At 31.1% G+C, this 10,949-nt stretch overlaps 2 protein-coding genes across 2 annotated transcripts in view; one reads left to right on the top strand and one right to left on the bottom strand.

The window, feature by feature from the left end:
- The first annotated feature begins 209 nt into the window (after positions 1 to 209).
- On the top strand, positions 210 to 9,154 carry LOC129928611 (60S ribosomal protein L27). The gene is made up of 5 exons (XM_056043429.1): positions 210 to 342; positions 550 to 642; positions 5,569 to 5,738; positions 8,398 to 8,508; positions 9,068 to 9,154. Exons 2-5 carry the CDS (start codon positions 562 to 564, stop codon positions 9,114 to 9,116), a joined length of 411 nt encoding a protein of 136 aa, XP_055899404.1. The 5' UTR covers positions 210 to 342; positions 550 to 561; the 3' UTR covers positions 9,117 to 9,154.
- Positions 9,155 to 9,161: 7 nt separating this feature from the next.
- Positions 9,162 to 10,949, bottom strand: part of LOC106079941 (cingulin-like) — a 28,551-nt gene continuing 26,763 nt past the window's right edge. The window contains exons 20-22 of the mRNA XM_056043414.1: positions 9,813 to 9,903; positions 9,567 to 9,638; positions 9,162 to 9,327 (exon numbers count right to left, since the gene is read on the bottom strand). Coding sequence (XP_055899389.1) covers positions 9,209 to 9,327; positions 9,567 to 9,638; positions 9,813 to 9,903 — 282 coding nt within the window. The 3' untranslated portion in view covers positions 9,162 to 9,208. The remainder of the gene's footprint in view (positions 9,328 to 9,566; positions 9,639 to 9,812; positions 9,904 to 10,949) is intronic.

The raw sequence follows: 10,949 nt of genomic DNA, 5'->3' as shown, positions 1-10,949 counted from the left end.
CCTACAATAATATGCATTATCTTGAAGTATTTTTTGAAGTAACGTCTGCATTATACAATATAATTAGACTCTTAGTCTTGACTCTTTGGTGCAACTTACTGTGTTTGAAAATTACTTTTTCAAATTATTTAATAATAAATCATAAAAAAATACATTCTAAAAAATTTACTTAAGTACATTTTATTTAATTTCTGTCTTTTTGTTCGTAGCTGTACTACATCTAAAATCTAGATCTTGATCGTACAAGTACCAAAGGGCATGCTTTTTGTTTTGTCGTTGTACTGACAATTATCTGGCAATTGACAAAATTCGTTCTTTTTCTATTTCCGGTCCGAAGCCTAGGTAAGTTTTTAGAATTTAAATACATATATATTTAAAATCCAAAACTATCTCAACGAAGAAGACTTAAAATAATAAATAAATATCATATTTTAGCATTTCTTTGTATGTTTTTGAATATTATATTTATATTTTAACATACTTCGTTAGCTAATATATGTTTCTTGAGCTCCGTAGAATGTAAATAAAACACACTGTTTATACTTTCAGCTGACAACAGCGATGGGTAAATTTATGAAATCTGGAAAGGTAGTCCTGGTTTTAGGAGGAAGATTCGCCGGACGAAAGGCAGTTATTGTTAAAGTAAGCGTTATTTGACATTTAAATTGATTATGAAGATATTTATAATCAAGTATTGGAACTAATCTAGTAAAAGTAGTATTCATGCCACTTTGACTTGACTTTCCTGAAAAAATTTGTTCATTTTTATAGGTAGATCTAGATTCTAAAAATTAATAGAATCTAGACTCTAGAATAATCTAGATTAAAATTTAAGTATAGAGTAAAGGATGGTTGTCGGCCACCCAGGTTTCGTCTTGCATATCGGTCACCTCACTCAACTCACTGTATTAAATCTTTATTTGAATGTTCAGCTCTCTTTTTCATTGAGAGTAATTTTATCTGGGGTCAAAGTAGACTACTGTAAAACTGACCTGTAAAACAGCAGTTCCACCTCTCCTTGCAGCTGTTAACTGCGAAAGAACTGAATATAGCTAATGTTTGGGACGCCATGGCTAGGCTGTTGTCTGCCTGAAAAAAACGTCAGTATTTTTTTAGTCCCACTTCGCAGTGAAATGAGATTAGTATCCCATTTTCTATTTAAAAGCCTGTTGTAAATGTGTCATATATAGTCATGTGATACACCACTGTGTGCAGAAATGGATGACCTAACAATTCAGTCAATTCCTGTTTAAAATTTGAAGATAGCTTTAAGCGAGTGAGTACAAAACTTGCAGGTTGAAGTTTATTCTTTGTAAATATCCTCGTATTCTGTTGACCCCCAAGAAAATTTCAGACGTCGTTTTAAAGCTCATCAATTACCCATTCTATATGTATTTCCAACAGCTTTTGATTTAAAATTTTAAAATAATCTCTTATTTTGGTCCAATTAAATTGCTAGGGCATCCCTCTTTTTTTCCCCTTCGCGCCATTTGCGATGTCAATTGTTCATCACGTGACAAGGCCCAGCCAATACTCTTGTCCCTACCGGCTATACAAATGGGTCTAATGAATTTTTCTTTTATTGTGGTTATCAATATATTTAGCCATAAAAAGAAACAATTTAGTTGATTTTCAGATCCTGTATCTTAGAATTAGACATCGCCAGGAAAGGGGGGGGGAGTGGGGTCATGAATGTATTTACTCACTTAAAGTATTATTATATAGTTAGGTACTTCGATAAAGTCGGATAAACTGACCTAGATCTATTTTTTTTTCTCCCAAAAAATGGCTGAAAAGTGTGTCAGCACATTTTACCTTTTTTTTTTAGGGGTGGTCATTTCCATCAAAGTTTTAGCACATTGTATTTGATTTCAGGACTAATTGTGATTACTTTTTGTAAACATAAGATATCAGAGATCATTTTTATATGTTTTTGAAGGCAATCTGTTAAATTTTTCTTAACAAAAGTTTTTGTGAAAGCTGACATTTTTACAACTTTTTTTCCTATAAAAGTTACAACAATGCTGTTTGCTACAATAATTTATCATATTATGAAATGTGTATATTTCAAATTTCATTAGATTCTCTTGGCGCACTTTAAAGATATTTGATATTAAAATTAACAAAGACAAAGAAGGGTAAAATTTTATTTTTTAAATAAAATAAAAGTGTTTATAGTTACAACAATCTCACTAATTCTATTGAATTTAGCATGTTAATATATATCTGTGCTAAGTTTGAACCTTGTAGCTTGGCGCACTCTTTAGATATTAATTTTCAAAGTTGATGGTTAAAATCTATTTTTAGTAACAACCAACACTGTGATTTACTGGAAATGATCAATCACGTCCTATTTTTAGAAGCACATAGGAATTTTTCATTTAGATTAACTTTTATAATGTTTAAATGCTAGATTATGGAGAGGGAATGTATCTTTATTATTTAATGACTTTGTAATGTGCAAATTTTAAAGTAAAAATAAATATTTTAAAATAATAATATTAAATAATTTTTTTTTCATATTTTTAGCTCTGCGAACTTTTAATTAATTATTTTTTTCTGTGTGTTGTTTTTTTTTCTATTGGTATAAATGTAAATTAATAGTTAACAAATGAGTACATTATATTTTTTAAATGATGAGCTATTACTGCACAAAAATTAAAGTAAACAATCTTTCAATAACTTCTAAATAAATCGCAAGGTTTCTTTTTTATTTTATTGTCCGATGCAAGAAATTTTTCATTTACAATCTAATTTTTAAAGCATTTAAATTCAGGCATTTTAAAATGATTAATTGCCAGTGCTCTACAAAAAGGGTTAAACTGTTTTTATGAAATTTATTAAACTTATAGTGATTAAATTTTAGCAAATATTTTTCTGCCCAGTGCTATTTTCATTTATAATTTATAAAAATTATCTATCTGATGCATATAAATAGCTATTTAAATACAGTGGAATTATGATTAAAGAAAATAAAACACAGATCTCTGATATGTTTTATTTGTGGTTTTTGGGCTCATATGATGACAAAATCACATATATTTTTATTTTTTGTCGAAGGCTTTTTTTTAATATATTAATTCACTTTTTTTTCAAAGATTTTATTGCTTGGTCTTATTTTTTTAATTTGTTTGAACAGAATACAGGTTAATGAAAAAGAGTGTGAAGTTTCAACCCCATATCTTTAAGACTTTTTATAATACAGTCAATTAAAGTTCAACTGTCAGTTGTTTCGGTTACAGATTGTTTTTTGCTTTACAAAGGCAGACCTGCCTACCGTTACGCAAAATGCGTATTCGTTACGCAAAATCTCCAAAAAAATGACCGTCAGTACACAAATACGCATTTAACCCGTCGCGTTACGCATTTCATATCCTTCCCCTCCCCCCCCCCTTTCCTCTCTTGACTAGCTTACGAGCGGTCACGGGGTCACGCTAAGCCGTCCTGTTGGGGGGGGGCAGAAAAGGTGGGGGAACACATTGTGCCCAGATCTATACGTTGATTGGTTTTTTAAAAGCAATTAGATTTAGTCTAGAAATGAAGAACGCGAGAGTGGGGGAGTGGCGGGTTGGTACCGTCAGTTAGCTGATACACCGTGACTTTTTTTTTTTGTAAATTCATTAGTAGAAATTAATTATGTTGAATCCTTGATTCCCATATTCATTTGTATAGAAAAAATATCAAAGTGCTATCGATTCAAAACACTTTGAGTGACATTGTAGACATCTAATCTAGATCTGGATTCTAGATCTAGAATCTAGATAACTTGTTATACAGGAATAGATCTAGCAGAGTCTAGCTAGTCATTACGTTATGTCATGATTCTCTACATTACTCTACAATCTAGATCCAATTTAGTTTATGATTTAGATTGACTAGATCTAGATCGATTAGATCTAGACTAGATTCTAAGTCTTAGTATAGAATAGATCAAGGATGAAGGTAGGCCTACGAAAGTTTGGAGTAGACCTACGTTTGTAGCGGATCCACTGCATCGGTAACACTCTTGAACCCAGATCTAGAGTAGATTATATTCATTATATAGACATAGATCCAGATCTAGTTTAGATATCATCTCTATTGTCGTATTGATCTAGATTTAGACATTTAGATTGTAGATCTAATCATGACATCTAGATCTAATATTACATATATATATGACAAAATAGTGGATCGCGTAAGTGTTACGCATTCTGGTGCCAAAATATGCATTTTTACCATCAGCGTTACGCATTTGGACTTTTTTTGGTAGGCAGGTCTGCAAAGGCTAAAGAAGGCTAATTTTTGGCCACTAAAAATTTAATAACTTCCCTCATAATTAACTCAGCAATATAAAATTGGTATCATTGTAAAGCATTTCCCGAGCTCTATCTAAAGAAATAGGTTCCATTGCATTGTGATCATTTTGAAATTTTTATCGAAGTACCTAACAGTTAAATAACATTTAACTATAATCACAGGAATATTAATTATTGTCTTTCTTAAAATGTTGATATATATTTAAAAGTTAAATAATATTTATATAGATTTTTTTTAAAAATTCACAGTGACAATGTACACAAGACATAAAAACCAAAAGTGGCATGAAAAAATCTGAAAAACAAAGAATAGGTCAAAATAATTAACTAAAAATGTATACCTTTTGAACTAATTATCAGAATTTTGAAGTCATTTATATCTCAAACCAACCATCTAATTGTAGTGGTTTCATTACATAGAAGTAAATAACTATTTTATCACTGAACGCCCTGCCATGTCATAGGCCATCTATAGTGACTTTGTAGTGTAGCATGGTAATTGTGTAGCACAATAATAGAATCCTGATAATAAGAAAAATGTCCCAAAATTGAAACACGTTTAACTTAAAAATCATTAAGAAGTTAAATTTACGATATTATTTTTTGTTGCCCTTAGACTTAGCATAAGTAGTATAATTAAATATATTCTAATTGTTGATTTCTTACAATTCCTTTTTTTTTTTTTTTTTTTCCTGGTAGCTTCTTTTGTTAGTTTTGCTAACCCATAGGCGTATAATATAATAGTTGAAAAAAATTATTTTAATTCGGGGTGACGTGTTGAAAATTTTGATTAAAGTGAGGATTTGCGCAACACGTCGACTTTACTCTCGTGCCCTAAAGCCCATCCTTTTCCAGAAGCAAGATTTGGTCAAGATGCCAGTGGACAAGTTTGGATGACCAGAGACTTTCTGTGTGTCTTGTCCTGCTCTGGATTTGTCTAGTTATTAAGGTTTGGCACACCTAGATTTGACAGAACCTCAAGTGTACTGCAGTCACAGGCACGTCAGATACACTCTACCTGGTTTAGCCGGCCAGTCAAATCTGTTTCTGGGGTGTGGCCTCTGCGCATGCTACAGCTTCTGTGAGCCACAGGTGAGAGGTGGGCACCAAGAGTGAACCAAGCTACCCTCAAAATAAGGGTATGACTGACTGTCCACTTGAGTTGCTACCTCTTCTAGATACCCCATACACCCATTTTAATTTATAGATCTATATTTATCAGCTTCATATATATTAATATGTAATCATTAATAGATATTAATTTCTTTAGAATTATGATGAAGGCACAACAGACAAACCTTATGGACATGCACTGGTAGCTGGCATTGATAGATACCCTAGAAAAGTAACAAGGAGTATGAGCAAAAAGAAGATCAAGCAAAGATCTAAAGTGAAGTCCTTTGTCAAAGTCTACAACTTCAACCATCTTATGCCTACTAGGTATCATCATGTTAATGCTTTTATAAATATTTTGCTTGTAACTATTTGTCATTAATGTATACATTTAACCTTTTTTTGAGATAAAAAAAATTGATCTATCAAGGTTTCTTAGAAATACATCACAGTTCAGTTGATCTGTGAGACCTGATAGCTGAAACTGATTGTTTTTTTTTGTTTTTTTTTTTAAATTGCAGTTTCTGTTGCAAAATTGATATCATTTCTTATAACAAAAAATTTTGTTTGTGCCTGTAATGTCTGATACCAGGTATTTTAACAATGTCTGGTAGTAACGATGATTCTATACATAAGATTCTGTTAAAAAAATAATTAAAAAAAAATTGGAGGCTTTAAAAGTAATGGAAATAAGGTCTAGATTTAGTCTTGTCTTAATGATTAATGGCAATTCAGACTTTAATAACTTTTTTTTATTATTATTATACCCTAATTTATTTTCATAAAATACATCATTTTAGGTTTAGAAAGTTCAAATACCTCAAAAAGAAGAGTGAAAATGTCCCAATTTTATTTTCAACCAAAGCTCAATTACTCTTTAAGAAAATACAATAAACATGCATATATGTGACCCTGATGAAGCCCAAACATCCTTTTCTTTTACTTGGTCCTGCAGTGTTACATAGATGCATGTTCATTGTATTTTCTATACAGTCGTTCACCCCTGCAGCAGTATATCTTTGTTTTTTAGATTTTTTTCTCTACAGGTATGTGTGTATATAGTTCAAATCATGCAAAGTATTTTATTAGTTGTGTACAGGGTTCGTACGGCCTCCTGGAAATCTCCTGAAATTGCAAAATATACAAAAAAAAAGTCCTGGAAGTCTCCTGAAATTATTAAAACTCTCCTAAAAGGCATAAGAATCTCCTGAAAAATAGACAAAATTCTCTTTTGGGTGTCATTCAATATGAAAAACGCCAATCCTAAGGGCAATTAAGGAAAAAAAATGGCATTGTCGGCTTTCATTTAATAAAAAATGTAATAATATGGCGAATTCAAACCTAAAACGGAAGTTCTATTACTTTGTTTACTTTAATAGTCACTGGCTTATATAGATCTATGTATTCTAAGTCTATCTCGATCTCTTAAAAAAAAATCAAAAGTGATTTTTAAAAAAACTAATCTACATGTAGACCTAGATATAGATCTAGAGTCAACTTGGTTCTAGATCTAGATCTAAAATGAAATTGCTAGATCTATTTTATATAGAGTCTAGATCTAAATCTAGAAAGACTTGATATTAAAATTAGAATGAAATTGCTAGATAATCATTGATATCTAGAATAATCTAGATCTATAGATAGTCTATACTGACTATACGACTTATTTTTTATACTACTATTCTATATAGACTATGAATAGAGTAGAAGACTATTTTATATAGATCTAAAATCTAAATTTAGAAAGACTTGATTTAATATCATTTAGATATATGATTATTGATTAATTAATTTAAATTGATATTAAATTTTAATTTAAAACTAAACCTAGGCTAGTAGAATCTCTTAACTTAAACTTAAAGTTAACTTAAGTCTTAAGCGTTAGACTTAGAATCTAGATCTAGACTTGGTCGTGGAATGTCCAGACTTAGATTGTTAGTTGTATATAGGCTCATTATAGAGACTTCAAAGACAGTACTCTACTAATCTAGTGTCGATAGATCTAGTTAACTAGTAAGTACCGTGTACAGTCTTAGACTTAGTCAAGTTAGTCTTTAAATTTAAGACTGTAACTGTTACACACGAGGTCACACTACTCACTAGCAGTGACTAGCTAGCTATACAGCTATAATATCTATATTGACTATATCTATATATATTATAATATATACGTCTTAGTTACATAGTAAGTTAAGTGCCTTAGACTTAAATTTAGTTACTTAGTGAATTATAAAATTTTATTTTATAGATAATGATATTAGAATAAATCAATTTAAAAAAAAACAACTAAAGTTTCCCTATCAGACCTTACGATCTATGGGGCAGATGATGTTATGGTCATCTGTTTCTATGGCCAACGGTTAACATGTAGGGCGTTATGTCCCGAAATTCAAAATCCCGGTCTTCACCTAGATACGAACCGAGGACCCCAGATTCCAAAGCTGAGCGCTTAACCACTAAGCCATCGCGACCCTAATTTAGATTTTAGTTAGATAGATAGATTGAGTTGAATTGATATTGTGTGTGTTGTACATTGCAATTTGTTTTTAGAGATTTTAATTAATTCCTAATGCTGACTAAGAAAGCAATATATATATAGAGAGAGTAACCAATCAGTTACTTTTGAATGTGCTAATTTGAAAAAAAAAAAAAAAACTTTTAATTTTATACATATGTTGGTTCTTATATTTATTACTAAATATATAGTTCGCATCACGTTTTTTTACGCTCCTGAAATCAAATATTTTCTCCTGGAAATCTCCTGAAATCCTAATCTCAGAATGGTGGGGGAACCTTGTGTGTAACATAACCATGGTTGTGTTTGACCTCTTAAAAAGTTCCCTTTTTTTACTCAGGATTTCTTAAAAGTGTGCCTTTCCAGAAAGGTTAAACAATCATTTATAAATACTTGAAAAAGCTTTGTCAGCTTCTGTTATATTGACAATGACATAAATACAAGTGTTGTCAAAATATAATCTATCTGCAGGTATTCAGTGGATATTAACTTTGAAAAGAATGTTGTAAACAAAGATATCTTCAGGGACCCAGCACTGAAGAGAAAGGCAAGGAGAGAGGTCAAAGCCAAATTTGAAGAGAGGTAATTCTATAATCAATGTCAGCTCCATTTAGTTTCTGTGGCGTCCCAGCCAATTTTAGATTGCGGATTTACTACTGCTTAAATTCCAAAGCTATTCTTCCTGTCAGAACCAAAACTACCTCACCCACATCTTTTTTTTTAAACATGCTTTTTTTTTTTTTCATGCAATATTCATTGCTAACCCTGGTCCATGAAATGTTGCAATAAATAAAGTTTCTAAATATTTTTGATTTCATTTTTGATTTCTTTATGCCTTACTATTCCAAGCATTTTTAACCTTTGCCAAACCACATATTGAAAGACACACATTATTTTTATCATAGTTTATTACTAGACATACATTTTTTTATATTCCTATACTGGTACTTAGCATTTATGTAATTATGTAAACTGTCTTGACTATGATGCTTTCTTAATATCACATTTTATCTGATCTATATAATGTCCAATCACAAGTTCAATAATAAAATTGTATCCTAGATTTGAATGTAAGGAGCTGTTACAAATTATTTATTTGCTTCTAGAGTTTTCATAACTATTCATTTTTTTTCTCTCACAGATACAAGACAGGCAAAAACAAATGGTTTTTCCAGAAATTGCGATTCTAAATGTTGAAAATAAAATTACAATGCTTTAAAAAAATGAACTTATAATTTTGTATTTTTGTATATTTGTTTAAATGTAAATTCTTCAATGCATTTTAAAATCCTGTGCTTCCATCTGACATCTCTTCTGATAAGGAGTCATCATCATATCTCTTATTATTTGTCTTTGTTGGTGGTTGTGATGGTCGGGTCTCACGAGACATTCGCTTATTACCTGTTAAAAATAAAAAGATTGTGGGAACATGAATCCACAAAGGATGTTGTTATGAACATAAAGATAAAGAGTCCAAAAACCATGTCTGTATAGTATATGTCTGTATAGTATGGCTTTAATAAACTGAATGACTATGCAACACACATTTCATGAAGCACATGTAAACATAAGAACAATAACTGATAAAGAATACAATTTTTATAACATGTTTAGTGAATAGTCTTTAAAATTTCACTTACTATTTGGAAAATCCCTGATTCCTTCTCTAATGTCATTAGCTAACCTGTTAGCTGAAATATTGTCTCTCTTTCCTGGATATAGAAAAATGCATTTTTGATACTTTGTTTAAAAATCTTATTAAATTTCCATTTATTTTATGAATGAACAACAACCTTACTTAAGCTGGTATTATGAAGGTCTAATTGACAGAAGTACAGTTTTTAATGAAAGTAGAAAATGGTTCCATCCTTTGGTCAGCAGCTTACCCGTTGAAGTAGCTGAGAAAGCATCTTGCAAATCAGCTTTTGACATTTTACTCACATCAGCTAATTGTGATAAAAGGTCTTTATGTTGTAACTGGAATACATTTGAAATTAAAATCTTTCAATTCTGAGACAAAAGCAACTTAATTATAGAAAATTTACACTCCCCCCCCCCCCCCCCCCAAAAAAAAAAAAAAAAAAAAAACTATTTGTTCCGGTATTGGATCTGGACTAACATCTGTGCAATGAGATCTTTGTTACCCATGTTTTTTTGTTTAGCACAATTTCATGATTTTAGCTTTCTCAATGCACTATGATCCAATTGCTTGTCTGGTTGTTGGGGTGGGGGCTGAGAAAGAAGAGAGTTCTGGGTGATGTTCACCATGACAGCTTAGCTTTTTTAAATGTACAATGATAGCTTTTAAAAAGAAAAAGTTGTACAACTGAACTATAATATCATCACACATGCCAAGTACTATTTCTTTCCTTTGTTCAATACCAAACAAAATAAATTGGCTAACCAATAGTTAACTTTACAAAAAAATTAATTCTCGTTTTATCAGGTACCGGTACAAGAAATAATTGTGCAAAATGTCAAGTGATCCGAGACTGGGTGGAAGCAATACCGGGTACACTTGTACAATACCGGGAAATAGTGTGTTTCTTTTCACAAACTCTGCAAACATTATGTCCAGAAATAGACTAGGTACATGATACATGAAGAAATCGCAAGCTGATAAGAGGAATCTTCGTCTTGGACTAAAAAGTAAACTAAATCGCAAGCTGATAAGAGGAATCTTCGTCTTGGACTAAAAAGTAAACTATCTTTAACTCTGAAGGAACATCCGAAACATGTAAAACATTTTACAAACACTAAATAGCAGGTCCGGACTTCAACATCGTGGGACCCTATGCGAAACGGATTTCGCTGGGCCAAGTTTGGGTAGGGAAGCGGATAATTTGTGAGATTTAAGAGATTGTAATAGAAAATAAATTCGTCTATGTATTTTATTCATTCTTTACTACGTACAGAATTACTTTACGAGCCTTGCGTATAGCAAAGCATAGAGTATATCATAATAATTCTGTTTCCTACATAGATCACGCTCAATAGCAAGAATTACCAAATGTTTCAATCTA

This window comes from Biomphalaria glabrata, chromosome 1 (assembly GCF_947242115.1).
Source record: "Biomphalaria glabrata chromosome 1, xgBioGlab47.1, whole genome shotgun sequence".
NCBI classification, from domain to species: Eukaryota; Metazoa; Mollusca; class Gastropoda; family Planorbidae; genus Biomphalaria; species Biomphalaria glabrata.
This window is presented reverse-complemented; position numbering and strand designations above follow the sequence as displayed.